Source organism: Podarcis cretensis (genome assembly GCF_951804945.1).
Source record: "Podarcis cretensis genome assembly, chromosome: Z".
NCBI lineage: Eukaryota > Metazoa > Chordata > Lepidosauria > Squamata > Lacertidae > Podarcis > Podarcis cretensis.
Genome location: NC_137184.1, coordinates 50,446,015 through 50,460,519, shown reverse-complemented (window position 1 = coordinate 50,460,519; position 14,505 = coordinate 50,446,015). Strand labels below are relative to the sequence as shown.

General features: G+C 44.1%; 1 protein-coding gene across 7 annotated transcripts in view; it reads right to left on the bottom strand.

Annotated features, from left to right (window-relative positions):
- Positions 1-14,229, bottom strand: part of PABIR2 (PABIR family member 2) — an 83,913-nt gene extending 69,684 nt beyond the window's left edge. For all 7 annotated transcript variants that reach the window (XR_013835040.1, XR_013835041.1, XM_079962924.1 and 4 more), the window contains exons 1-7: positions 13,941-14,229; positions 10,515-10,593; positions 6,177-6,233; positions 4,236-4,279; positions 4,098-4,152; positions 3,833-3,934; positions 1,631-1,719 (exon numbers count right to left, since the gene is read on the bottom strand). Coding sequence is in view for 5 of the 7 variants with exons in the window: in XM_079962924.1 (XP_079819050.1) it covers positions 1,631-1,719; positions 3,833-3,934; positions 4,098-4,152; positions 4,236-4,279; positions 6,177-6,233; positions 10,515-10,593; positions 13,941-14,047 (533 nt within the window). In the remaining 2 variants the exon portion in view is untranslated. The remainder of the gene's footprint in view (positions 1-1,630; positions 1,720-3,832; positions 3,935-4,097; positions 4,153-4,235; positions 4,280-6,176; positions 6,234-10,514; positions 10,594-13,940) is intronic.
- Between the last annotated feature and the right edge of the window lie 276 nt (positions 14,230-14,505).

Genomic DNA, 14,505 nt, shown 5'->3' with positions numbered 1-14,505 from the left:
GATTAAATGTATTCCCATCAGAAGTGTTAAGCGCCAAACTGAGAGGTGGTGGTGTTGTTGTTTAGTCGTGTCCGCCTCTTCGTGACCCCATGGACCAGAGCACACCAGGCACTTCTGTCTTCCACTGCCTCCCGCAGTTTGGTCAAACTCATGCTGGTAGCTTCGAGAACACTATCCAACCATCTCGTCCTCTGTCGTCCCCTTCTCCTTGTGCCCTCCATCTTTCCCAACATCAGGGGCTTTCCAGGGAGTCTTCTCTTCTCATGAGGTGGCCAAAGTATTGGAGCGTCAGCTTCAGGATCTGTCCTTCCAGTGAGCACTCAGGGCTGATTTCCTTCAGAATGGATAGGTTTGATCTTCTTGCAGTCCATGGGACTCTCAACACTCTCCTCCAGCACCATAATTCAAAAGCATCCATTCTTTGGCAATCAGCCTTCTTTATGGTTCAGCTCTCACTTCCATACAACGCTACTTGGAAAACCATAGCTTTTACTATACGGACCTTTGTTGGCAAGGTGGTGTGTCTACTTTTTAAGATGCTGTCTAGGTTTGTCATTGCTTTTCTCCCAAGAATCAGGCGTCTTTTAATTTCGTGGCTGCTGTCACCATCTGCAGTGATCATGGAGCCCAAGAAAGTAAAATCTCTCACTGCCTCCAGACTGAGAGGTATCCCTTATCAAAATAGGATCTGTGTGCGCTCTCAGGACGTCGACTGCATGAGGCATATTTTATTGCATTGCGGACAATATGATCAAGCTAGGGAACTATAGATTAAACCACTTTTGGCAAATCGGCTGGGTCAATCTGAAGCCTACTATATCAAATATCTTCTGGACGACAAGTCCAATGATATCACAGTGGCCGTGGCAAAGTTTCTTTCAGTAGTCATACAAATCAAAGATCAACATACTCATGACTAAACAAATAACGCTTCGGTCTCCCTTCTCTGGGGGGTTGTCTGTATTAATCTATTTTATTTTGAATCCATTTTATGGGTCGGTGGACCACATAACATAATAAAGATTATTATTATTATAGAAACAGTTAACTTATTAAACCTCACAATAATTTCATAATTATCTGTCAATCAATGTATTTTTAATAGTAGAACCAAATCAGTCATTTTGGATAGAACTGTAAAAACTGGGAATTTATTATTTTCCAAAAATGAAAACTTAAAATAAATTGTCATAATTTGTTTATGAAACAAATTTCATAATTAACTGCCAATCAATGTATTCCTAAGATTAGGACCAAATCAGCAATTTTTGATAAAACTGTAAAAACTACTCTGAAAATTTATTATTTTCCAAAAAGGAAAACTTTAAACAAATCCTGATTTCCAGATGAATAGCTTTTGGACTCGAATGTCACTTAAACAGAAAACTATCTTTAGAAAGATTTTTCCTCCAAAAGCATTTTTTAAAAAAAATCTGATTTAAATAAAAAAAATCTGATTTAAATAAAAAAAGAATCCCGATTTTTTAAAAAAATATATTTTTAAAAAATCAATGGTTTTTATGCACCCTGATATATTCCATTCACAGGCATAGTTCATGTACAGTATAAATTAACAGTACAGAAGTCAAACTGATTATTAAGAAACACTTCCACAGATACAGTGACTTACTTTGAAAATCTCCTTGTGGGGCTGGGAATTGGGCTTGGAGGCAGTCCATTACTACTCACAAACATTTGCAGGGAGGGAGAAAAGCATTGCTAGGAAAGACAAGCACAGCATTGAAAAGCACCTGAAACGATGTTTTAAAGAAGTCTTATCAACATATAAACACCAGTGAAATTAGCTAAAAATGTATAAAACAATGAATCGTCATTGGAAACGTAAAGAAAAGGAAGCTACCTTTTAACTGTATGTGGTTTAAAAAAAATGTTGAAACATATTTATTTTAAAAAAACAAAACAAAACCCAGAGGCCTTCTTACTAGGAATTGTGGGTAATGAAATACATAAGCAATATAAAAGACTGTTTTTATCTGCAAAAACTGCAGCAAGAATATTATTAGCCCAGAGATGGAAGCACATGAGATGCCAATGAAAGAAGAGGGACTGATGAAATTAATGGACTATGGTGAGCTGGCAAAACTTGCAGGGAAAACTCGGAACCAGCAAGACCAGACTTTCCTGAAAGATTGGAATAAACTTACAGAATACTTGAAAGACAATTGTAAAAAACTAACTTCACTAGTAGGGTTGCAAGAAGTTTTACAAGGTGGACTTTATCCATTATTTCAAAGTATAATTTAAAAATGGTTGATTTACGATTAGGATTTCTTAGTACAGTCATACCTCAGGTTAAAGACGCTTCAGGTTAAATCTTTTCAGGCTGTGTTCCGCGGCAACCCGGAAGTAACGGAACAGGTTACTTCTGGGTTTCGCCGCTCACACATATGCTCAGAATGACGTCACACGCATGCGCTAATGTGGCAAATCGCAACCCGCACACTTACAGATGCAGGTTGCGTTCTGCTCATGATGCAAAGGGGGCTCTGGAACGGATCCCGTTCGCATCCAGAGGTACCACTGTATTTTTTTGTCTATAAGACTAGGGTTTCCCCCTGAAAAATAATGTCCAAAACTGAGGGGCATCTTATACACGCGGGCCATCTCCCCCCCCCCTTTCATAAATCAGGGTTCCTAAAAATCTCATAGACAGAAAAATACGGTAATTTAAAAATGGTTGATTTATGATTAAGATTTAATAGTACCATATTTTTCTGCCTATGACACCCCCATGAATAGGACACCCCCTATTTTTGAGGACTCTGATTTAAGAAAATGGCGGCGAGACGTATACGTGTATAAGACGCCCCAAATTTTCGACATTTTTTTTTAGGGGAAAAACCTAGTCTTATACACGGAAAAACACGGTAATAATTACAATTCCAAAATGCAGTATTAGATAATAAGTGGGGAAACAATGAGTCAAGGAGGAGGGAAGTCTCAGGCTGTTGTAGCCAAATGCTTTCTATATTATATATAAATTGCATGTTATGTTTAGAACGTTTGTAAAAAAATAATAAAAATTATGATATTAAAAAAAGTTTTATAAACATATTGCAAACATTGGATGCTTTTTTCTCACTTAAAAAGTGCTGTCATCAGAAACCACTGTGATACTCTAGCAGGTTCTCAAAATTGGTGCTCAGGATTTCACTATTCCACCCCTGCTAGTGAAGGAAGCTGAAATGACGCTACATGGTACTCCTTCCGGCACAAATTACTTTGACATTAAATCCGGCTCCAAACCACTGGAAATCTTAATTCAGCTGCCCATGTAGCTTCTGAGCATTCAGCATTCAGTTGCATGCTTTGGATCAAAGGTTTTGTGGTGTTAGTGAGCAGGGAATCTACGGTTTTTACCAAGGCAAGCTTTAATGCGACGGTGTTTTGGTTTTTAACTTGACTACATGGGAAAGTAAAGGATATTTATCTCTCCATTTCTGGACAGAAGCAACAAGAAGGCTTGGTGCCCACAGCCCTCTCTGAAGATTATTAATGAGCTTATCGGTCCAAAAGATTTCAGGCCCCGCTATAAAGTGGTACCTCTGGTTAAGAACTTAATTCGTTCTGGAGGTCCGTTCTTAACCTGAATCACCACTTTAGCTAATGGGACCTCTCGCTGGCACCGCGCGATTTCTGTTCTCATCCTGAAGCAAAGTTCTTAACCTGAGGTACTATTTCTGGGTTAGTGGAGTCTGTAACCCGAAGTGTTTGTAACCCAAGGTACCACTGTATATCATTTAGTTCCTGTAGTCTTCCCACACTGCCGCTTCCCTTGCAACTCCCAAACTGAGGAAGCTCTCTGGCGTACCTTTCCAATCCCCCTCGTAGGCGAAGGTGCCGGAGAGACGGGAATGAAGTCTATCCTCTTTGGAGACGAGGATTTTTCCGATTTGTCCAAGTCATTGTCACTCTGAGAACACAAAAGGGTCATGTTGACAGCCTCACGGGACACAGTGGCACTAGAGGCAGCGCCGATGAAAAAGAGAACGGCCAATCACTCCATCCCCCACTCTGAGCTCACTGGTTAAATCAGGGAGTGGAATTAAAATATTAAACATCTGTAAAAGGATTACCAGGCTCAAGCTTTCTTCCCATGATTGGCTTATCTGCATTGCTGTTTGGACTTCCCTAAAACACAAAAAGGCTCATCAGTGGCGACAAGAGAACACAGTATCTGCTTTTTTAAAAAACAGCAGTTCAGTTGCGCCTACCTTTCATGCGCCGCTTCTCTGTTCATCAAATCCACTCCTTCCTCCTGGAGTACAAGAATTCACAGCTTAGTTCTCAATGACTTCCTGCTCCACAAAATTATCATTTCCTATATCAACCACATATCCTATATCAGGCACCGGCCAACTCAGCCCTCAAGCTGTTTTGGGACTACAACCCCCATCATCCCTAGCTAACAGGACCAGTGGTCAGGGAGGATGGGCGTTGTAGTCCCAAAACATCTGAAGGGCCGAGTTGGCCTAGGCCTGTCCTGTATCAGCAGAATCTAATATATCCTATATCAAGGGTAGGCAAACTAAGGCCCGCTGGCCAAATCCGGCTCATTGGCCTTCTCAATCCAGCCCGGAGACGGTTCTGGAATCAGCATATTTTGACATGAGTAGAATGTGTCCATTTATTTAAAATGTATCTCTGGGTTATTTGTGGGGCATAGGAATTCGTTCATTTTTATTTCTTCAAAATATAGTCCGGTGTGAGTGACAGTGGACCAGCCCCGTGCTGAAAAAGTTTGCTGACCCCTGATGTACAGGGACTGTTTGAAACTAGTAGACTCCATGCCAAACTGTGTTCAAATGCTGCTTAAAAAGAGCAGAGGTCATCTCTGTCACTAATGTACATATGTGTGGGTTTTGTACGTGTAATGGTATATGTAATGGTGTCTATTCCACCTGTCTGTTCATAAAGTCCAAACCATCCACATGAAAGGTTGTTACAGTTCCATAAAATCCTTTCACAGAGTCTAAGACAAGGATTTCCAAAATATTGGCCTTGTTTCACCATCCTGGGCTTCATCAGTAGTTAAAGCTCTAAGTAATGCAAATATATACAATATCATTACACGAATGGACCTTATGCATGAACTGACTATAGAATGATCTGATCCACTGGGTCTTCTGCTTTGTTCGTTTGTTGAATTTTATGAGTTACTTCTGTTGAAATTTACAATTTGATTCTATGAATAGTATACCTTATTTATCTAAGAACACAGCCGGTTACATCTCATGTGCTTATTGAGTTTCCAAAGTTAAAGTCATGCTCAAGGCTTACAACATACTATAAAAAATTTGTAACTACAAAGAAAAGTAGTCACATACAATAAAGAAAACATCCAATAGTACACAACCAAATAGAACAATTTCCATGTAAAATGTAAGATTCCAAATAAAGATACAGTACAAAATATTAACAGCAACAACACCCCCAACAAAAGCTCCAGTCCAAGATTATATAGAGACCATTATACTGGGTTCTAAACAAGAGGATGATGATGATGATGATGATGATATAGCTCAGCTTCTAGAATGCAAGTAGGAGGATTCCAATTAGCAATGGCCAAAGGTTAAATCAGGCACATCCAAACTCAGCCCTCCAGCTGTTTGGGGACTACAACTCCCACCATCCCTAGCTAGCAGGACCAGCGGTCAGGGATGATGGGAATTGTAGTCCCAAAACATCCGGAGGGCAGAGTTTGCCTATGCCTGGGTTAAATGCACACTGTGGGACCCCAGACCTGCAAACAAGAACTTGCCATTAAGTTGCATTTAACTGCCGTATTTTTCCGTCTATAAGACGCCCCCAAGTATAAGACGCCCCCCAAATTCTGAACATTATCTTTTCAGGGGAAACCCTAGTCTTATACACGGAAAAATCTGCGCTTCTGAAAATTAGGGAGAGGTGGAATAGGGTCATGGAGACCCCAATTCTAACAACCATATGTGGAAGCTAGAAAAATTTAGCTAAGAAACCCAGAGTTTTTTTCCTTTTAGGAAGGCAAAAAAATAGAGCTTGGTTTTGGGAGTGGAGCACACAAGACAACTGTTTTCTTCAAAGAACCGAGATATTATTGAGAGGCCAATTCCAAAGAACTTTTATATATGTTTGTACTTTAATGACAGTGCCGAAAAAAGTGAAATGTTGCTTACCCTTCTGATCTGATGGAGTCGGCTGCTGGGGATACGAATTGTAGAGGAAGAGATCAGCTGCAGGAGAGAAGGAAGAAGGCACAGACCTTTCAGATGTTACCTTTCTTTGGTTGGGCTGAAAACCGACACTCAATCAAGAACCTGGCACGCCACTTTGTAAAGACGGAAAGATGAGCCGTTAATAAAAATTGCCCACAGAACTTGTATAGTAATAACACCAGGGTGGATAAAAATCAACTATATTTTTTAAAAAAAACAACAAAAAACAGATTTTTAAATTGGATTTTTTTTAAATTTACCGTATTTTTCCGTGTCTTTTGGGGGGGTTTTACACCAAAAATAGGTTTAAAATTGGGGCTCATGTTATACATGGGTAGTGCTGAGGGGTGTTTTCTTAATTTGGAGTCCCCCATGGGGGCATCTTATACACAGAAAATTTCGGTAAATCGGATTTTGAAAATAAAACGCTTTTGGAGGAAAAGTCTTTCTAAAGATAGTTTTCGATTTAAGTGACATTCTAGTCCAAAGGCTGTTCAGGAAAGAAGGATTCGTTTAAAGCAGAGGTTGTCAAACTAAGGCTGGATATGGCCCACTGGGCTCATTAATCCGGCCCACGAACCTTGCAGGACCCTACCGCCCACTTGGTCAGTCCCCGCGCTAAACAGGCGCGGTGCAGAGGCCTCACCACGCGGAAACTGACTTCCGTGATGCCCCTTGAGCAGGAGGAAGCGGCAGCGGCGTGGAGGCTGCCTCCGCCACCAGGCCAGCGGCATGGCCTCTGTACTCTGCCAAGACAGGGGATGCCGACGCTGCCGAAGATGGGGCAGCGCCAGTGGCTGTGGCATGAGTGGCATAAGGGGGGGGCATTCCGGAGGGGGGGTGCTTTTGGGAGGCGGTGGGTCCGGCCCCCAACAAGGTCTGAGGGAGAGTGGACTGGCCCCCTTCTGAAAAAGTTTGCTGACCCCTGATTTAAAGTTTTTCATGTGTGCTAAAACTCAAAGTTTTTTAATATTAAAAAAATTAATTTAACCACAAGCATGGTTTACAAGCATGGGTCCATATGCTATCATGTTCTTGTTTTAGTGAAATATGAAGGAAATGATTATTTTACTCCTTCTAATCAAGTACAGCAGAAATGTTGTCCGAATATAAACAGTTAACTTATTAAAACTCACCATAATTTCATAATTATCTTTCAATGTATTTCTAATAGTTTAACCACGTCAGTTAACAAACATGGATCCATGTACTATGTTATTGTTTTAGTAAAATAAATGGTTTAAATTGTTATGAAGGAAATGATTATTTTTCTCCTTCCAATCAAGTACAGCAGAAAAGTTGTCCAAACAGAAACAATGATCTGTTTATTTCTGATAGTAGAACCAATCAGTCATTTCTGATGTGACTGCAAAAATGACTGAAAATTTAAGATTCCAAAAATGAAACCTTCCTCTGGTTCTCAATATGAAGAGGATGCCAGCAAGATTAAACCTTTCTGTAAAAAAATGATTTAAATCAAGTCTTACTTACTAGTGGTTTAAATCGTGATTTAAATCAAATCCACCCTGAAGAACACTAATATTTCCACAGCTGTAACCTCCCAAGGACTATGGATTATGGTAGATATGCATTCCACCCATTTTAATGTAGGAGAAATATACTACCACTCAGCCTCTACTCCAAGGCAGGTGGCCCTGAAAACTCCTTATTTTTATAGCATTGAAAGAATATTCATTCTTCTTAAAAGGAAAGAGGAATGACAGTTTCTCTCATGCAGACGCAGTCAAACTCCATCATATAAATCTGTTGTAAAGGAAGGTAATATTACTCTGAATATTTTAACAATAGAACCTGAAAACACCTTCATTGGTGGCTAAGAAGAGTTGAAGCATTATTTATATGTGAAATTTCAGGTGCAAAACTTATTTTTCTCATCTTTGCTGTTCATCTGGTGGAGATGATTGACACTTTAGCCTACCATGCAGAGACTGATACTAAAGCTAATTCAATCTCGGGGCAAAATTAGCTGAATTAATCCCTGCCATTGAAAATGTTATCAGTTCATTCACTGAGAAGCACTAGAGGAATCCTCAGTAGCAGGCAGTGCATGTGACGCAAGGGTACCGTTGCTCTTCTGGCTTCTCAAGACAGTAGATCACTGTCACTTACTAAGAGGAAGAGAGGAAGGGTGACACATGGGGAGCTTGATGTACTTTAGCCCATGGAGGCAGTTGAGCATTGGATTCACTCCACCACCATGCGCCATGCCAGGTTTTCCATGTCTCACCCCTCCCTCCTCACTTAGCCAGCAACCTGCTGTGTTGAGAAGTGCAGAGACCAATGGTGCGCCACACATTTTCTCTGAAGGAAAGGCACTCTAGATTTCATCATAGCTTTTTCTTTACCTTTTAAAAATATATCTCAAGGAGAGATTTATTTGGAAGGTTTCTGAATGACTTTTCTGGTAGAGCCAATATGACAAAGACTCCAAAGCTCAGCACTGCCATCAATAGTGACACATTATGACTCCTGTCTGGGATTCTGGATGCTCTATAACATTTCTGGGGGTGCTTGCTGCAGCTTTGACTTTTCCCGTGAAGCTTATTTGAAATCTCTCTCTCAAACAGTTCTATTTTTCAAGTGACAAATGACCACAAACTGAAGGGACTAGGAATTAGGTTTTAAAGCAAATTGACAGGCTGGAATCATAATAAGTGACATAGCCCACAGAATATTCAGCTAGAAGTTCAAAAGCAGAACATTTTTGAAACAACAGCAACAAATTATCAAGAGAGACTTGAAACTGTCACAGCCTCCCACATAAGAAGCGGGGAACCTTATCTTAGCCCTGGGTTCACTCCTGAGCAAATTTCCTGGGGCTTCATGCCAGTGGTGGTCATGGACAACAAGTGTGAATCTTGTGAAGCTCAACAACTTGAATCCTAAAAGAAGCTCAACAGCTTTGGGGCATAAACGTAAGAAAAGCTCAGCACTCAGCAGCATCAAGCCTAAAAAAAGCTCTACAACTTTGGGATAAAATCCTTAAAATCCTAAAAGAAGCTCAACAGCTTTGGGGCAAAACCGTAAAAAAACTCAACAACTTCAATCCTGAGATATGTCATGAATAGCTACGCTCCAGAGCAGAGTTTCTCAGTGGGCTGGCAGGGCATATTTCTATTTGCAGTTTCTATTTGTGTGATTACGTCGGGCGCGATGGGAAGCCTGGCCTCGAGTTGGAGTTCTGCCCTGGTGGGAAACTGAGACGTGCAAACAGCAGCGATTGTAAAAAAACGATGTCTGGATCAGAAAAGAAGCCTGCGTACCCAAGACGTAAAGAGGAGAGTCAACCCAGAGGAATTTAATTAATTTCCACGTAATATAGTCAGGAAGCATGCCCCACAACACTGTGTTATATACAGACATATACAGCTCATTAAGAGACACCAGAGAGAACTTGCGCACACACACACATATATATGTTTGTGTGTGTGTGTGTGTGTGTGTATATATATATATATATATGCATGCTCCAGAGCACAATCTGGACACGAGAGCGTTAACACCTTGGTAGGAGAGTCATATCAGAGTAAGCATCCCCAAACTCGGCCCTCCAACTGTTTGGGGACTACAATTCCCAACATCCCTGACCACTGGTCCTGTTAGCTAGGGCTGATGGGCGTTGTAGTCCCAAAACATCTGGAGGGCCAAGTTTAAATGGTTTGGATTGGATAGTACAGCACACACGTCAACTGTGACATGGAAATCTGGTTTATTCTGGTTTATTATCTGGAGTTGGAACGCGGGTGGTGCTGTGGGTAAAACCTCAGCGCCTAGGACTTGCCGATCGTATGGTTGGCGGTTCGAATCCCCGCGGTGGGGTGAGCTCCCGTCGTTCGGTCCCAGCTCCTGCCTACCTAGCAGTTCAAAAGCACCCTTAAGTGCGAGTAGATAAATAGGTACCGCTTTCTAGCGGGAAGGTAAACGGCGTTTCCGTGTGCTGCGCTTGTGCAGGCTCGCCAGAGCAGCTTCGTTATGCTGGCCACGTGACCCGGAGGTGTCCTCGGACAGCGCTGGCCCCCGGCCTCTTAAGCGAGATGGGCACGCAACCCCAGAGTCGGTCACGACTGGCCCGTATGGGCAGGGGTACCTTTACCTTTATTATCTGGAGTTAACAGTAACATTAAAGCAGGCATAGGCAAACTCGGCCCTCCAGCAACCAAATCAGCTTTGATCAAAATGCAACAGGGCCTCCGCCGCCTGTCAGTCAGTCTCCCGCACAGCCTCCATCTTCCACAACCACTGGGGTTCGAAAGCTCTTTGGATCTCCCCAGTGCTTACCATGCTGTGCCGGTTCACGACCGTTGTGCTGTTCCGGCGGGTGCGCAAGACGTGCGGCTGGAAGACCTGGGAATTATCACTGAAAGAAGCGAAAGTGTCTATTACGTTATGCAGGTGACTATCCTTCCCTTCCCACACTTTTCTCTCCCATCTGAATGTAGACTATCAACTTTGGAAGAGGCTGCTTGGTTTGTTCGGAAATGTGCCACGTATATTGCTGGCTCTATATAAATACGTAGCTCCCATGCACAGCTGGCACAATATCACCTGTGGCACTCTGAATCCTGGCCACACTGCTGCCCTGCATCATCATCATTATCAACCTTTATTGCGGTCCAAAGACCCATTGAACAATTTCAGGACAAAATACAGTTATGACAGCCAACCACAAAAGAAAGAGAAACCGAAGCGGTCGTTTTGTTATGTCTCAAGCATGAAGCTCTTTGTTTCTTTTAACTTCCGAAAGAAACTTTGCCACAGCCAGTGCAATATCGTTGGACCTGTCCTCCAAAAGATATTTAATATGGGACGCTTCAGATTTTCCCAGCAGATTTGCCAGAAGGTGTTTGATCAGTTGGTCCCTTGCTTGCTTCTACTGCCCACATCGCAGTAAAATATGCTTCATGCAATCGATGTCCTGAGAACATAAACAAAGCCAGTTCTGAAAAGGGATGCCTCTCAGTCTACCATTCAGCACTTCCGATGGAAATACATTTAGTCTGGCTTGGTAAATAAACACTAATATGTTGGTACGGACAGGTTCCTAAGATATGAGGATATCTGAAAGTTGTACCTGTATTGGATTCCAGCTGCGACCGGGCTACAAATTACATTAGATCGGGATTGCAGGTCACTATGTGAAATGTCCCAAAATCTTTGCCTCAGGGATTCTAGGGCGGTATCATAGCTTTTCTGGATTTTCTGGCCATAGTTTTCAGCCATGGCCTGATAAACTCCTTGTTGGTTAAATGTAGAAGTAATCCCTCCCCCAGGCCAAGTACTGAGATCTTGTGCCTGTATCTCAGGGCAACCCACCATACTTTAGTGGAGAGTGGGCATTCACCTGTTTCCAAGAATTGAATTTGGGACAGTTTGGGACCTGTAATAGGGACTGAAGAAACTTTGTGTGGAACCCATCTAACTTAGGAAATGAACTACTGCCATGCGCTCTACGTGGGGCTGCCTTTGAAGGTGACTTGGAAACTGCAATTAATCCAGAATGCAGCAGCCAGACTGGGGACTGGGAGCGGCCGCCGAGACCATATAACACCGGTCTTGAAAGACCTACATTGGCTCCCAGTACGTTTCCGAGCACAATTCAAAGGGTTGGTGCCTACCTTGAAAGCCCTAAACAGCCCCACCCTGTACACCTGAAGGAGCGTCTCCACACCCACCATTCGGCCCGGACACTGAGGTCCAGCGCCAAGGGCCTTCTGGCGGTTCCCTCCCTGTGAGAAGCGAGGTTACAGGGAACCAGGCAAAGGGGCTTCTGGGTGGTGGCGTCTGCCTTGTGGAACGCCCTCCCAGCTGATATCAAGGCAATAAGCAACTATCTGACTTTTAAAAGATATCTGAAGGCAGCCCTGTTTAGGGAAGTTTCTTAATGTCCATGCGTCTTATGAAGCGAATGCTGTGCGGAGGCGGAACGGATGGGAGGCATGGCTCCTGTCTGTCCCTCCTCCGCAGCTCGCTTTTAAGCTGCAAAGCAGGAAAGGAGCCACTTACACAGGTGCAAAGCAAACACAGCGGGAGCCGTGTAATACGTCTGCCCCTGTGCTTGGCCACCCCATTGGGATGGGCACACGCGCACACATGCCACCCCCTTGGGATGACGATCGCATGGGCGACATCCCACGTCCCCGCAGGCGACGTGCCGCCACACAAGACCCTTCCTCCGCCACTGGTCTTGCTGGGACAATAGTACCTTCCTTTGCAGAAGTGTGAAATTTGAAGGGCAGCTGTGGTTTGGTCCTTGCGTTGTGTACGAAGGTGTGACTTTAAATGGGAAATCTTTCTAAAGATAGTTTTCTATTTATGTGACATTCTAGCCCAAAGGCTATTCATCAGGAAATAAGGATTTGTTTAAAGTTTCTCATGTGTGCTAAAACTCTGACTAAAAAAAATTGTTTAACCACGTCGGTTCACAAACATGGATCCATATGCTATCATGTTATTGTTATAGTGGAATACATGGTTTAAATGGTTATGAAGGAAATGATTTTTCTCATTCCAATCAAGTACAGTGTCCAAATAAAAATAATTTCATCATTATCTGTCTATGTATTTCTAATAATATAACCAAACCAAAATTTCTGATGTCACTGTAAAAACAACTCTGAAAATTTATTCTTCCAAAAATGCAATCTTCCTCTGGTTGTCAATATGAAGAGGATGCCAGCAAGGTTAAACCTTTCTGTAAAAAAATGGATTTAAATCAAACCTTACTGACTAGTGATTTAAATCAAATCCACGCTGCTTTTCCTCCAGGGGAACCCCCAGCTCACCTGGCGCAAGAACTGCTTTTAAGCCTTCCATTGCACATATATATACAGGCAAGGTGCCTATAAACAATATTCACGTTTCTGCTCTGGGACTGTAAGCGTGGTAGCTGGCCATCCTATACGTCTCATAATTCCCACGTCGACCCTAAGGTCGGCTTCGTTGGGCATGATGGATCTTGGTCTCTTCGAGTCTCGAGTACGCCCATTCATTTCAAGCAGGCATGGCACAACCTGGCCCTCCAGCTGTTTTGGGACTACAACTCCCATCACTCCTAGCTAACAGGACCAGTGGTCAGGGATGATGGGAACTGTAGTCCCAAAGCAGCTGGCGGGCCAAGTTGGGCCACCACTACTCTAGATCAGGCATGGCCCAACTTGGCCCCTCCAGCTGTTTGGGCACTACAACTCCCATTTTCCCTAGGGATGATGGACATTGTAGTCCCAAAGCAGCTGGAGGGCTAAGGGGCGGTGCTACCTCCGGGGGTGATGCCCCCTTTCGGCCCTTCCTGACCCCAATGCCCTTTTTAAAATAATAACCATTATTTTAAACAGTGGAAACAGTTGGTCCTAGCAAGTGTTAACCTTTCTTAATTCCAACCTGATAATTGCCACCTGCCCAGGTTATAACTTCTCTGAATTAATTTTAAGATCAATTTTTATTAACTGATCTGTTTTTATGCATACTGTGTTGTTTTTACTGTGTTAGCCGCCCCGAGCCTGGCCTCCGCCAGGGAGGACGAGATACAAATAAAAATTATTATTAATTTTTTTATTATTATTATTATTATTATTATTATTATTCCTCCTGTGACCAAGGGCCAGGCCCAAGAGGAGGAGGTGCCCCTGCCCTCCCCTCACCCAGCCATGGCCCATCCCTCCATCCCCGACCACCGGTCCCGCGCGCGACGGAGGGCCCGTGCCTCACCTGAGCCCGTGGATGAGCGGGGCGCTGTTGGAGCGCCTCAGGCCGCCCCCCTCGCTCCCGGCCGGCGGCAGCTCCAGGTCCAGCTCCATCTTCTCGGCCTGGGCCATGGAGGCGGCGGCGGGCCTGCTCACCGAGGGCGGCTCGGCTGCGGCTCCTCAGGCCCGGCCTCCCAGCTGCGGCGGAAGGAGCATGGCAGCGCCCGCGGAGGGCTTGCCCGGGGGAGGCGGCTCCTCCTGCCCGTCGTCGCCTCAGCTTCGCCTCCGGAGCGGCGTCGGAGCGCCTCCTCAGGCGGAGGCCGGCCAGCCGGTAGGCGTTGCGCGCGCGCGCGCACGCGTACTAGATCGCCCGGCTGATGGGCGAGAGGAAAGGAAAGGGCTGCTCCTGCGCATGCGTGCGTCCTTCACGCCGGAGCACAGCGTCAATAGGCCTCAGGCGGAGGCGGGCCAGCCGGGAGGCGGTGCGCGTGCGAGTGTGCGCGCGCTGGCTGCTGGGAGAGGAGGGAAACGGTGGGCCGGCCCTTCACGCATGCACCCCGCTGCTCCTGCGCATGCCGGCCTCTGCGCGT